This window comes from Phytophthora cinnamomi, assembly GCF_018691715.1.
Source record: "Phytophthora cinnamomi strain GKB4 chromosome Unknown Contig33, whole genome shotgun sequence".
In the NCBI taxonomy this organism is placed as follows: Eukaryota; Oomycota; class Peronosporomycetes; order Peronosporales; family Peronosporaceae; genus Phytophthora; species Phytophthora cinnamomi.
The window spans coordinates 944,378-959,007 of record NW_027150966.1 but is presented as its reverse complement, the minus strand read 5'-3'; the positions used below and the strand labels follow the sequence as shown (position 1 = coordinate 959,007).

Genomic DNA, 14,630 nt, shown 5'->3' with positions numbered 1-14,630 from the left:
CGACGTCGAGCAGAGCGGGGCGGGATCTAAAGTGGAGATGCCTGGCTGGATCGACTTAGTCCTGGTTGGCGATCACCTCCACCACCATGAACAAAATTGCAGCGTTCGGGACGACACGCATCAAATGCGCGGGCAGACCGCCGTACAGTCCGCGCCTTCCCTCCTCCTTGTAAATCTTGATGATCGACTGGACCATGGACCGATACCTGCGATACAAGACACGGGCGGATAAAGTTAGAACAAGGTCAAGCGCACGAATCCAAAAGGCTACTGCAACATGCTAACGTACTTGAGCTCCTTCGAGCCCAGCGGCGCACGCTGATCTCGCATTCGTGTTCGAACGACCTAAATTCGCAAAGCAACCCGGAAGTTACCCACATTTGACTCGAGACAACTACATCCTCATCGAGATACGCACCTCGTGGGGATATGTACACAACGACGCGAGCAGCTTGCACGCGCCTGCTGTCAAAAAGTACTTGAAGTTCGTCGGCTCCTCGATGTGATTCTTGCACTCCTCGTACAAGGCGAATTGGATTGCGCTTTCCGAGATGCCCCAGTACGAGGCCGACAAGCCACGGAAGAATGCTCGCGGGCCTTCCTTCCTGTACATGTCCAAAGCGACCTGGCGAACGCTCGAGAACTGTGGTCTAGCCTTGGCAGCAACCGCCGTCTCGACTTCCGCAAAGCCCACGGATACTACGTTCTGGCGCGTTGCAACGGCAGCGGCCGACATCGAGTGCGCCGGCATGAGCTGCAGACGCGTCTTGACGACCCAGATGGGGCAGCACAAGGTGGCCGAGATGGATCCTGCTCCCGCAGCCGACAGAAAGTTGTAGATACGACCATTCAAGCCGTAGTTCGAGAACTTGTCCTTGAACGTCGAGTACGCGCCGAAGTAGATCGCGCGCGCCGGCATGACGCCGATCAGCGTGGGCGTGATGCCTCTCCACAGACCGAATATCGACTCTGCACCAACGCACACACAGCAAATCATCAGCAACCAGCAACCACCTCACACCACACTCTTCTCTCTGGGACTACACAAGCAGCGGTAAACCGTACCGGATCTTCCGATCGAGCGCATGACGCCGAACGTCGTCTGGGTGCCGAAGGATCCGCTGTACCAACGGCTACAAGTCAATCCACCGCGCCTCATTCAATACGAGCAGCGGAGGTTGCTGGACGCACCTCCCGCCGCGGATCTGCAGCCGCGTCTTGACGACCTCCAGCGGCGACGTGATGAGTGCGGCCGTCATGCCGCCGACCGCGCCGCCGACGAAGTGTCTGTAGGTGAAGCTGCCGCTGGGCACGCGCACACTGGTCGCGGCAGCTGGCGGCTGTGCGGCTGCCGCAGCCTCCGACGCCTTGGCTGGCTCTGGCGTGGGCACCTGCCTGGCCGGCGCCGTCGGTGCAGCTGCTGCGTCCGTCGCCATGAGCTCCTGGTCGCTCGTTGACTTGTGGCGTAGCTGCTCCATCCACCACAGGAATCTGCGACTTGTGTTACGCTTGGACTTTGTATGCCCCAATTTCAAGATAAACACGCGAAGGTCCATGTACCAGTGGTGTAATGTTATTAGGGTACCCGAACGGAGAGGTCTCAGGTGTCGCTGTTTCGGTCTGCATTCAGCGGATTCATCTATCCTCTTAACCGGATGAGGAACACGTTCACCACATCCGGCATTTTCATGCCTATATAAAACAATCACGAACGTCATGCTATTGAATGCATGTAATTAGAGGTTCGCATGAATGTGGTCCGAAGGGAGAAACTAACGGATGATGCGGAGATACTTTTGAGCGTTTGGATGGGCGGGATGGAGTCGATGTTAAACAACATACTTAAGTACTTTAGTTTTCTTTTTCAATGTACTAACTATTCGACTGGCGTCTTCCTACAAAATCCAGAGCTTCCCCGTGTAAACATGGCATTGTCGTTACCTAGGCTAAATGACTGCAATGCACCTCACCAAAAGCTAAAACTTGAGCCTTGTGCTGGTGATAAAAGCCTATCAAGGCTCATGTCGATAGCGAACCAACTCGAAGTGCTGGACGTATTTTCCCGGCACTATTTTCTATCTCCTGCGGGTACTTCTTCCCCTCTACATGTAGATATCTGCACGAATGAATTTCCTTTCGCGTAAACGCCGACCAATTCCCCAGCAGGCCACAATGCCTTCGTGCAGAAATTTACAAACTAGAGTCGAGTTGACTCCGCCCGGCAGCTGCTAACTATTTAGTGCTCGCACACACTGACTTTACGTATAGCAAAAATATTGGCAAATTTATCCTAAAGCAAGCGAAGATGCACATGTTGGTGGATTCAGACAAATTGTGTTTGCATGACCATCAGGAGATTCGCCACGCACTCCACTTGACTCCACTAGTGATCCTGGACATTGGAATGCTTCACTTGCCGCGTTCGCAACAGTTATTGACGACTGGCGCTGTTTTAGACACTGCTTGGAGTGCTCGCCCCGAATGCAATCGACGTCAACCGCAAAATAATAACTTGTCAGGAAAACGTCGTGTAAAACTTGTGGTTTCTATGCATTTCTTCGTGCACTGTGCACGAAGATTTCACCGAATGCAGTTATTTCAGGCATACAAAAAGCTAGTGGTTTCACGAGAATGCAATCATTCACTAGAATTCATCGTGCAATTTGCACGATGGGACTCGATGCGTGATCAGCTCGAAAAAAGAAAGAAAATATACATTTTTCAGCGTAAGTTTTGGGTGCTCATCTCTCTAGCTAGTGTTTTCCACGACAAGTGATCTAATCTTCGTTCTCTGCCCCTACTAGACACAGACGAAAACGGAAGACGAGATTTGATCTGCTCATACAGAAGGCCAGCACAGTCGGTAGAGCTTTTAGCTCGGCGCAGCTCGGTGTTTGATAGTAAGCCTTCTATAACATGCATCAGTCGCTGGAGCTCAGCCAGCCGAACCTTTCCAACTCGGGTAGCCATGTCATGCTTTGACAGCATCCGTAGTGCAGGTGATCCAACACACCAATGCTGCCATATTAGCCGGAGGGTCCCGTTAGGAAGTACAAAATCTTCTGCAACTCGGTGAAAGCCACCACCCCATTGCTGTAGCTCGAGAGGTGATTCCGTCGTGGAAACGACATCAACAGTCCTTCTATCCAGTTGTTCGCCAGCTAAATGGGTACAACTAAGTTGTGAACGAGCAAGAACCGCAGCAAAAGCTGATTCCAACGCCTCGATCGTCATTATTGAACCATGCACGTGCCGTTTAAGAGTATTCTCGAAGGAATTAGTCAGACCTTGTTTTAACGAATCAATTTCCGCTTTGTACTGTGCCAAGTTGACCATTATTCCCACATGTGGAGGAATTCCACTTGGAGTGATGGGATCATCGACTTGAAAATTACGACAAACAACTCGTTGGCGAAGCCACTCAAAATGCGATCGATTGCATGGTGTAAATAAAGAGGTAGTGAACAGCAGGTGATTATGGGGCAAGTGTTCGCGTAAGAACACAAAGTGATACAGAATTGAAGCAAGACCGAACTGACACACCATTCGCAAGCTTGGTGGTGCTCCAGAATAGACGGTATCCATGGCAAACTTTAAACGCTTTTCTAGCTCCAATCGATCTTCTTCAGAGCTGGTTACTGGGCTAAAAAATGGAGGTAATGAAGCAAAGTTTGGTGAATCAAAGGGCAGACCAGACACATAGCGCCCAACAATCATATCACCAGCAGCCTCAAATCTCACATACTTGTCCTGGACCCCAGGAAGAGTCCAGCCAGCGCGAAGGCATATTGACGCAGCGGACGGACCTGATGTTGAGCAACTGCTAGCGTATGTAGAAGCTCCTTTCCTCGCCGAATGAGTGCCAAAATCCTTAACTGTCATCCCTAACTTTGATAACACATTTTGCAATACGTCTTCACTTAGCACGCGTTTCAGTAACTTGAGAAATCGACTATATTGATTTCCACCCTTGAATAATTTTCCATCGCTGGCGAAGCCCAGAACAGCAAAATAAATCCCCAAGCCCAAAATCGGACAAATCTCTGGCATCGTCGGGTTGGCGTAAATATGGCGAGGATCCCGAGGACGACTACCGTCTTGGTCATTCTTCATGTGTGCAAATTTTATGGTAACGGCATCTTCTTGCCACGAAACATGTGCATGTCGAATGGTTGCTGCATTCTTAGCGCGGCACATTAAATTCCAACAAATAAGTAAAAATAGTGACCAAAACATCTTTCTTCTTGCTTGAGCGCAGCATAGCTTTGGCAATCTCTTTGTACATCGAATGAGAACGGCTCCTTACCCTCAGTAAGTCGCTCGTTGTTTCGCTGTGCAGTGCGGGCAACAGTGTGATGAAGTCCCTTGAAAAATCTTTTCATTTGGCGGTCAAAATCATGAGGACGTGAGTGCTCAGTCGTAGCGTACAGATACACTAAAGCCGAACGAACATTGCCAAACGTGGACTTCCCTCCTATACCGCGCTGCTCCATCGAGGTTAAATAGCGCATGCAATCCTTAGTCGTTAGCACCTGCAGGTCCATGGGGCTCTCCAAAGGTTCACGTGTGAACCATTGAGATATGCTGTCATCATTGACGGACTCCAGTGCGAGAAATTGCCTTGTAAACAGGACTTCACGGTGATCACGATCTGTGTTGGCATATAACCACCCCACAAGCTGTATCAATGCACGACAATACACGTATTTGGTGGACGCTGCGGTGGTGTTGCCGAGTACTTCATCAACTCGAGCGTCCAGGGCCTCCATGATGCTGTTGTGCGACTGTTCACTAGATTTGAAGTCTCAAAATATTTTCTAAAATAGACTGCGTGCACTTTGCACGACGAAATCCATTTATCTATACTTGTCAGGAAAACGTCGTGTAAAACTTGTGGTTTCTATGCATTTCTTCGTGCACTGTGCACGAAGATTTCACCGAATGCAGTTATTTCAGGCATACAAAAAGCTAGTGGTTTCACGAGAATGCAATCATTCACTAGAATTCATCGTGCAATTTGCACGATGGGACTCGATGCGTGATCAGCTCGAAAAAAGAAAGAAAATATACATTTTTCAGCGTAAGTTTTGGGTGCTCATCTCTCTAGCTAGTGTTTTCCACGACAAGTGATCTAATCTTCGTTCTCTGCCCCTACTAGACACAGACGAAAACGGAAGACGAGATTTGATCTGCTCATACAGAAGGCCAGCACAGTCGGTAGAGCTTTTAGCTCGGCGCAGCTCGGTGTTTGATAGTAAGCCTTCTATAACATGCATCAGTCGCTGGAGCTCAGCCAGCCGAACCTTTCCAACTCGGGTAGCCATGTCATGCTTTGACAGCATCCGTAGTGCAGGTGATCCAACACACCAATGCTGCCATATTAGCCGGAGGGTCCCGTTAGGAAGTACAAAATCTTCTGCAACTCGGTGAAAGCCACCACCCCATTGCTGTAGCTCGAGAGGTGATTCCGTCGTGGAAACGACATCAACAGTCCTTCTATCCAGTTGTTCGCCAGCTAAATGGGTACAACTAAGTTGTGAACGAGCAAGAACCGCAGCAAAAGCTGATTCCAACGCCTCGATCGTCATTATTGAACCATGCACGTGCCGTTTAAGAGTATTCTCGAAGGAATTAGTCAGACCTTGTTTTAACGAATCAATTTCCGCTTTGTACTGTGCCAAGTTGACCATTATTCCCACATGTGGAGGAATTCCACTTGGAGTGATGGGATCATCGACTTGAAAATTACGACAAACAACTCGTTGGCGAAGCCACTCAAAATGCGATCGATTGCATGGTGTAAATAAAGAGGTAGTGAACAGCAGGTGATTATGGGGCAAGTGTTCGCGTAAGAACACAAAGTGATACAGAATTGAAGCAAGACCGAACTGACACACCATTCGCAAGCTTGGTGGTGCTCCAGAATAGACGGTATCCATGGCAAACTTTAAACGCTTTTCTAGCTCCAATCGATCTTCTTCAGAGCTGGTTACTGGGCTAAAAATGGAGGTAATGAAGCAAAGTTTGGTGAATCAAAGGGCAGACCAGACACATAGCGCCCAACAATCATATCACCAGCAGCCTCAAATCTCACATACTTGTCCTGGACCCCAGGAAGAGTCCAGCCAGCGCGAAGGCATATTGACGCAGCGGACGGACCTGATGTTGAGCAACTGCTAGCGTATGTAGAAGCTCCTTTCCTCGCCGAATGAGTGCCAAAATCCTTAACTGTCATCCCTAACTTTGATAACACATTTTGCAATACGTCTTCACTTAGCACGCGTTTCAGTAACTTGAGAAATCGACTATATTGATTTCCACCCTTGAATAATTTTCCATCGCTGGCGAAGCCCAGAACAGCAAAATAAATCCCCAAGCCCAAAATCGGACAAATCTCTGGCATCGTCGGGTTGGCGTAAATATGGCGAGGATCCCGAGGACGACTACCGTCTTGGTCATTCTTCATGTGTGCAAATTTTATGGTAACGGCATCTTCTTGCCACGAAACATGTGCATGTCGAATGGTTGCTGCATTCTTAGCGCGGCACATTAAATTCCAACAAATAAGTAAAAATAGTGACCAAAACATCTTTCTTCTTGCTTGAGCGCAGCATAGCTTTGGCAATCTCTTTGTACATCGAATGAGAACGGCTCCTTACCCTCAGTAAGTCGCTCGTTGTTTCGCTGTGCAGTGCGGGCAACAGTGTGATGAAGTCCCTTGAAAAATCTTTTCATTTGGCGGTCAAAATCATGAGGACGTGAGTGCTCAGTCGTAGCGTACAGATACACTAAAGCCGAACGAACATTGCCAAACGTGGACTTCCCTCCTATACCGCGCTGCTCCATCGAGGTTAAATAGCGCATGCAATCCTTAGTCGTTAGCACCTGCAGGTCCATGGGGCTCTCCAAAGGTTCACGTGTGAACCATTGAGATATGCTGTCATCATTGACGGACTCCAGTGCGAGAAATTGCCTTGTAAACAGGACTTCACGGTGATCACGATCTGTGTTGGCATATAACCACCCCACAAGCTGTATCAATGCACGACAATACACGTATTTGGTGGACGCTGCGGTGGTGTTGCCGAGTACTTCATCAACTCGAGCGTCCAGGGCCTCCATGATGCTGTTGTGCGACTGTTCACTGGATTTGAAGTCTCAAAATATTTTCTAAAATAGACTGCGTGCACTTTGCACGACGAAATCCATTTATCTATACATATTTTGATGCAAAGGAACGAATAGGCTGTTGTTGCACGAATGTTGCCGGATGTCAACTGCGAATTTGCTCCGACCAAAAAAAGGTCCACCCCCAAAAAAACTCGACTAGGGTTCAAACACTCAAAATTGAGTGCTCGCGGCCAAAAGCGCCAGCAGCAACTGACGTCGAAGCTCGACTTGGCCGAGACGCCCATGCCGACGCCGCCGCGCACGCAGATGGCGTCGTACCTGGAGCGCTGGGAGGAGCAGAAGGCGCAGAGCCGGCGCGAGCGCCAGCGCCAGCAGCGACGCCGCAGCAGCGACGTGGGCGACGAGCTCAGCTTCATCTCGGCCATCGAGCGCGAGACGGCGCAGCACGGGCGCTACGACGCGGTCGCGGACGCGCTGGGCGGCCAGTTAGCAGAGGAAGGCGACGAGAGCTTTGATCTGCCGGCGATGGACGCGTTCCCGGCCTCTGAGTTCGCAGAACAGGCACCGGGGCAGCAGAAGATGCCCGCGGACGACGAGTTCGTGGACGCGGGTGCGTTCTGTGCTGCAATTGCAGGGGCAGGAAGCCCCAGAAGTGGCTGACAGTGATGCTGACTATACTATGGGCGTGCTTTGTTGGTTTAATCAATGGAACTAGCCACGTTTTTGAAGAAAAATGAGCTCGGTGGCGACGACAGCTTTTCCGAGGATGTGGGACCAACAACGGGGGACAACTGGGACCAGGTGAACTCAAGCGGACGACCCAGCGACTTCTTTGAAAGGAAATCGCGCAACTTGGACCATGTCGAGCTTTCGTCGCCCAGAAATGTGGACGACCCATTGGTACAAATTTGCAGCGTTGTTGACAGGTTTTGTGAACTGTGGCTGACTGCTGTTGTTGGCGCTGAACAGTATGAAGGTGATGCCCTAGAAGACGAAGTAGAAGACCCAGGAGTGTGTACACCAAAGAGGCAACTGTCCCCAACTGATACCACACCGGGTTTGTCAAACCACGACCACTTTAACGGCAGTTCCGGGCTTTCAGGATCGGTGGGTTTATATAGCGAGCGTTGCACTATGCACGACAGTTTGTGAAATTCGACCATTGATGATAATATTGTGTTTGTGTACGTGGCTGTGTAGGGCACAGCATTTTCGTCGGGCTACGATATCCACTTCGACCATGCGAAACTAATGTACACGCCGAATTCGTTGAAGTACCTGCAGGTTGGTGGAGAGCACGTAGTTGAAAAGGATGTAGCCTTGTACTGACCATTTTCCTGACCTACAGGAAAAAAGTCGATTCAGGGGGGCTAACCGAGTGCGTTGCGATAGTGATCCTGACGAAAAGTCTACAGACCATACTGGGGAAGCAAGGGCAGTGACAAAAAAGACTCCTTCCCTACCAGATCAAGAAGTTGCGCAAGATCCATCGCCGGAATATGTGGCCGACTTGCAACGAGGGCCCGGTGTCATCAAGGAGTCGTTGGATGAAATTGATGCTCTCATAGACAACTCCATTCGACTGGCCTCGGCTCCTCCCGAAAAGGATCCCTTGGGCGTCGAACTGTCTGACGACATGAGGGAGTTTGTTCGTGACTATGAGCGCCCACTGGAATCGATGCTGCCGTTATCACGAACAACAGATAGTTGGGGAGAAGATGCCTCCGTGTCTATGATTGACGATGATACTAGTCGCCGGAGTCGAGATCTCGAGCGGCTTTCTAGTGGCACAGATACCGGTCGACAGCCCATGAACGGCGTGAGACGAAGTAGGTCTCAAGATACGCCTGAGCTTGACACGATACGTGAAGTACCTGTATGCCCGTCCAACACCGATTCTGCTGCATCTCGAAGCCAGCACTCAACTGATTCCCGTAATCGGTTTTCGAAAGCTTCCCAGCCACAAAATGGGCTAGCCCCCTCCATGGATCCTAGCAAAGTTGATCGATTCGCCGGTAAGCGTTTTAGCGGCATCAACTCCAAGCGATCTGAAGGTCTAAAATCCCGTGCGACTTCAGTTACGCTCGATCAATCGTTGGCTGACGTAGCTGCCACCCAAAACCCGTTCCGTGATGAAGCGTATTGCCCGCGGAGAGATGGCTACGGTAGTGATGGTGATGACAGCCACGATGTCAGAGATGCTAGTGATAGTGCTAATCATTTCGACAGCCATGCCTACAATCGACCAAGTAAGACAGCTCGGGAGCAACATACGGAGTCAGAACCAGGCGACGCGGATCTGAATGGCGTAGTTCTTCGTTACGGAGAGAATGCCCCAAAGTTGCAGGGTGTATCCGATACGAAACCTGTTGATGGCCAACGCTGGGCGATAAATACTTTCGAGGCGAGATCAACAGCGGTACAAAAGCAACCGATGACCTCCGACAGATTTCTTGATATGGTACGTTCTTACAAGTTACTGCATCTGTTATTTTCAACTCAAAGTCTTACCTATTTGTCGCGTTTGCCATGTTACGACGTAGGTTGAGCGCAATAAGCTTCATGTGACGATGGAAACTGCAATGGTAACAATGTTGCTGCACGTACTGCTTACTGATGCATTATTATTCAACGTTCTAACGAAATATGTTCGCTGCGACGTAGATGCCACGCCGATGCCGCAGATTCCTGTGTTCTGTCGGTGACATCATGACGGAGCATATCGTCTTCACGAATGGAACAAACTCAGTCGGAAGGATTTGTGTCTCTCTCCTGCCGCTAAGTACTGGTTGCCAACAATTCAGCGTGTCCCCAGCAGTGTTGGAGTTAGGTCCGAAGGCCTCGAGTGCGTTCCACGTGACGTTCAACGCACGCTATGCGGGTGCCGTATCGGGGATCTTCCAGTTCAGAGGGGTTGGCGTCGAGGCCTTATTCCATCCTTATGAAGTTGTCATCGAAGCCAGTGTAAAGCGACGCGCGGAGCTGGAGGCACCGAGGAGCGCAAGATCCACTGAATCTCGTAAAGAAACTGATATCAACCAACGTGTCCAAGAGCTACAGGCCAGCTCGTCTGGGGATCAAGTGGAAGTTAGCCCCATGTTTATTCGGTTTGACCGAGTCCGGAACAAAAACGGAGAACTGGTGATCCGGAAGGCCAAGCTTCGGCTGTCCAACAACACAGCCCGGACGTTACCGTTTAATATTCACGCTCTGGAAAACTTGAAGGTTCGTCCATCAACTGGTATGATTCAACCAGCGTCGGATGTTGTCGTGTCAGTGCTACCGATGTCGCAGCCGTTTGTTCAGCAGCGAACGGGTGGTGGCTCAAGCAGTATCAGTCCGTCTCCAAGGGCGGAGGATTGGTTCGGGTCGCTGACAGTTCGAGTCGGTAAGGCTTATTTACGAGAAGTCAGCGTCGTTGTGGATCGAGAAGTGATCCAACTACTCCCTCCGTTTGATGAGATTGCACGATCTCGGCACCAGCTTTCTTCGCAAACGGATTCTTTTTACTACACAAAACGCGGAAAGCGGCGGGGGCTATATTTCCACGCTAGAGCAGTTGAATTCGGCTGTTGCAATGTTGGTGAATCACACGAGGTTCCAGTGTATGTGTGCAACGGATCCAAAACTCCGATGACAGTTTTCTTGCAGGACCTGCAGGAGCCTTTTTCGTGCGCTTATACCACGACAACAATCGAGCCGCGAAAGTTTATCGAAGTTATGGTGACATTCACGCCAAAGGTTGTAGGGAAAGTTGCTACGTCACTGTTTGCCTACTCGGTTACCGATAAGGCTGTTGTGACGCTTGTTGCTCGAGGTATATAGTTCGAATGCAATGAAAGCAGAAGGATTCAACAAGTCTATTTTATTCATTTGGAGGATGGCATTTCCGTAGCGCTACGGACGCACCGGCGTCGTCTTATACTTCCCGTGCTCTGTTAGAAATCCTTCAACATCCGAAAGTACCTCGTCATAGACTGCAACGTCTGCAGGATACACGCGAATCCAGCCAGCCCCTGAATCTTGTGACATCTTCTCTACACGGTTCCAGTGAAGATGTCGCTGTAGATTAATCGAGAGCTCCTGAGCGCCTGCAGCCACTTGCCACGACGAGAAACCAGCGCGCTGAATGCATGGGGCAAAATGTTGCGTGAGCACTTCCTCCGTGTCGCGTGTCGAAGGCACCTCCACCACCAAATGCATAAAGAAATACCAGCTTCCTCGAATTGCGTGTCGAATCCCCAGCTTGATGCATTCGAATTGAAGCATTAGTATAAGCCTCTCATAACGCGGGTCTTCTTGATCGCGCTCCTGAACAGGCCAACGTACTTGCACCTCCAGCGTTGCACCCTTCCCCATACGTGAAGCCAGCACTTTCGTCCGTTGATGAGCCGACGGATAGAACGCTTCAGTCCCAACCTCCATTGCAGCAGCAGCTTTTAAGGATACAGGAAAGAATGTGTCACTCCGTTTTGTACCCAGTGATATCAACTGCTCGAGAGAAGACACCATAGGGTTCAAGGCTGGTGGAGCCGACAGTAAATCGTCCTCACTTATAACTAATGCGGGTTTGAAACCGATTTCGACTGGATCAATCCTGGAGAGAACCAAGCGGCGAAGGTTGGATGTAACTATCTCGAGTACAGCAACGCACAGCCCATCAGGAGAGAGTTTTGAATGACCTCCGTATCCACCGTTAAGCTTCTCTTTTGACGATTTCAATTCCTTCGCCTCTCCTGGCTTTTCAAAATCGCCACGCAACTGCTCGAATGATATGGATAACGCATTGTACACGTCTTGGACCGTATAATTTCCGTTCAATGCAGCGTCGCCTTCTTTTTCTTCTTCTTCTTCAGGTTGAGGAGCAACCTTCTCATGCTGTGGCGCGCTGGGAAGCCACCGTGCCAGTACAGTGACTAGCAATTGATGTGATATAGTGAAAAACTCAGGACAGATCTCCATCGAGAAAGGTTCTTCTAACTGCATGAGCTCCAGCTCACGTTTCCCGGTGAACTCTTCGGCTTTCTGCATGCGCTTCATTTGCCATGCTGATAACTCGCTCAGCATATGCATAATAATTAATCCCAGCTACAAATACGGCGACAACCAGTTAGATCGGATGCGACTTTGAAGCTTTGAATGGGGCTACATCCAGCTTCAGTAGAGTACCTGCGATCGACGCTTGATAGAGTCCAAAAACGTTTGCCTTCCAACCAGTAGGGTGATGAGAGAAGAAGACGATGTAGAATCATCACCAGTATCCTGCAACATAGTATCGCTTCGGTTAGCTACTATTTTAGAGCAAAAGGGACTTCAGCAAGTTCAGAGTGCTCACCGTATAGGATGACGTATTCTCTGGAGAATGGATCTCTTCATGCAACGTAAACAGGTTTTCAACGACGCGCTTGTCGATATGTGATTTTTGATCAACCTGCAAGTGATTTCCGATCACAACACGCTGAATTGTCGTTGCTAGTTCCACCAGAAACAAATGTGCTGAAATTTGGGCGTCTTTGGGCAGCTCGTCGAGATGATTCCAAGCTTGTCTGTCGATGTCGACAGTGGGAGTGCTAGATGCCACACGAGTATTGAGTACGAGACATGTTACGAATTGTAGGAGCCCACAAAGGGATCCCGACGCAAGTAGTAGCTTTTGTAGAGCCTGGACAGCGAGATTTCGGACTTCAGGCAATGTCGAAACAGCAGCATCAAAAAGCCACTGCTGAATATTCCGGAGTACCACGCCGGCTGAAGTATGCACCGAGGCAAAGGCTGCCTCCTTGCACACAATAGACTGAAGCCCAAATGATTCACCTGTTGGGATCGAAATCATGTCAGCACCGGGTCGTATAGACAATGTATTAAGGTTCATCATAACCCACCAGCAATATTGGAAGAACATATTGTGATTTTGAAGGAAGTCACCAGATGCCCCTACAGTCACCACGACCACATACAATGTTTGAATACATCAATGCAAAACTAACGCAGTTATCCTTACATACCTTAGGTATAAGTATCCGGCTGTCAGTGGTGCGCTCCATCACAATAGCCACCGCTTCGTACGACATCCCGTCTTTAGAAATACTTACGGAAAAGCGCTCCGGTACAAAATCTGCATGCCACTTCAGCTCAATGGATGAGAGCGTGACTGCAGAATCGAATTGGCATACAATCCACTCGTCGGACTGGGATAACGATTCTTCTGTCTTGCTAGCTGATCTCCAAAAGCTGACTCCATTATCGAAGACGCTGCACACATCACCAAAACCGCACAAGTCAGTACCTATCAGTGTTCATTCAACCCACTTCATATCTTACTTGGAGGCAGCATGCTGATCGTCAAACGCAGAGCTTGACGCCACTTCCTTCGGAGTCACCTTCCCATCGGATAGTTGCCGAGGCGGTGCCCATTCAGAAAACAAAGCAAGTGGTTCCATCTTTCCTAACATTGCCACAACCTGATCACAACGATTATTTCGTTAGACAAAAAAAATACATTTCACAACAATGATTCCAGCTACCAACACAAACCTGCCGAAGAGGCCCCACTGCAGCAGGTGAATCGGGATCGAAAGCGCGAATAACCGTTGCCAACAATCGAATAGCCACCTACGTAGCAACAACTCCTTTCGTTAGCCACCACCTCCTTCATGAACATGTTCACAACCCGTACTCTACTGCTCACCTGGTGCAGATGGTTCTGCTGAGTGATGAGCTCCAGCTTTCTCGGTCGGTACTGCGGTTTGCCCGTCAGTCTCGGCGCCAACGGACACCTCGAGATCCTCTCCACCACAAACTTGAGCTCGCTCTTGGGCAAGTGCACGGGCACCGCTTGCAGCGGCATGCCTTTGCGCAGACAGCCGTCCACATGAGCCATGCTCAGCTGGAAGTTCGCCAGCTTGAGCGGCTTCCCAGTGGCAGCAGCCAGGGCCTCCGCCGCCGTCCGCGTGGTGAGCACCTCTCTGGCCCGAGGGAAGATGGCGCTGAGGCAGCACTCGCAGCTGATGACCGTGTGCTCGATCTCCTCCGTCGTGGCGGGGAAGGCCTCCAGGGCCTGCTGGATCTCCTGCAGCGAGCAGACCCACATGGCCACTGTCGTGGCGGCCTTGCAGCGGCGACAGCCGTCCCGGAACGGCCGCGCGTTGTTGGTGGCCGCCGTGCAGGTCGGGCACTTGGCGTGCAGCTTGCCGTCCGCGTCCGCGAGCGGCTGCGTGTAGAGCGCGCCGTGCACGTCGCAGCCGGGGAACTCCAGGTACTGGCAGTCGCTGCACAGGATCACGGCGAACGTGCGCAGCGTGGACGCGTCCGCACTTGCATCTACAGACGTCGAGGCCGTCGCGGAGAGCGCCGCAGCGCTGTTGCTCGCCGCCTCGCTGCCGCTACCGCTGGACACCGTCATGGCTGTGGCAGCTCTTCGACTGCTTGAAGAAAAAGATCCTCGCCAAAGGGACCGGAATCAGATCGATTTCCCCCATGACACAAGATAATCCTACGAC

The 14,630-nt window shown here is 50.4% G+C and overlaps 4 protein-coding genes across 4 annotated transcripts; 2 read left to right on the top strand and 2 right to left on the bottom strand.

The window, feature by feature from the left end:
- Positions 1-55: 55 nt before the first annotated feature.
- Positions 56-1,436, bottom strand: IUM83_04424 (Mitochondrial Carrier (MC) Family; the record flags this gene model as incomplete). The annotated part of the gene is made up of 5 exons (XM_067928503.1): positions 56-206; positions 290-345; positions 419-969; positions 1,066-1,121; positions 1,192-1,436. 5 exons carry the CDS (start codon positions 1,434-1,436, stop codon positions 56-58), a joined length of 1,059 nt encoding a protein of 352 aa, XP_067792775.1.
- Positions 1,437-7,413: 5,977 nt separating this feature from the next.
- Positions 7,414-8,699, top strand: IUM83_04423 (uncharacterized protein; the record flags this gene model as incomplete). The annotated part of the gene is made up of 6 exons (XM_067928502.1): positions 7,414-7,741; positions 7,847-8,031; positions 8,101-8,238; positions 8,332-8,415; positions 8,480-8,509; positions 8,598-8,699. 6 exons carry the CDS (start codon positions 7,414-7,416, stop codon positions 8,697-8,699), a joined length of 867 nt encoding a protein of 288 aa, XP_067792782.1.
- An 890-nt stretch (positions 8,700-9,589) lies between these two features.
- IUM83_04422 (uncharacterized protein) lies at positions 9,590-10,523 on the top strand (the record flags this gene model as incomplete). Its single annotated transcript, XM_067928501.1, has 4 exons — positions 9,590-9,592; positions 9,675-9,716; positions 9,796-10,298; positions 10,409-10,523. The coding sequence occupies 4 exons, from the start codon at positions 9,590-9,592 to the stop codon at positions 10,521-10,523; spliced, it is 663 nt and encodes a 220-aa protein (XP_067792701.1).
- A 1,425-nt stretch (positions 10,524-11,948) lies between these two features.
- On the bottom strand, positions 11,949-14,533 carry IUM83_04421 (Galactose-binding domain-like; the record flags this gene model as incomplete). Its single annotated transcript, XM_067928500.1, has 10 exons — positions 11,949-12,019; positions 12,084-12,219; positions 12,301-12,393; positions 12,467-12,701; positions 12,771-12,945; positions 13,014-13,065; positions 13,137-13,383; positions 13,453-13,592; positions 13,666-13,743; positions 13,820-14,533. 10 exons carry the CDS (start codon positions 14,531-14,533, stop codon positions 11,949-11,951), a joined length of 1,941 nt encoding a protein of 646 aa, XP_067792700.1.
- Between the last annotated feature and the right edge of the window lie 97 nt (positions 14,534-14,630).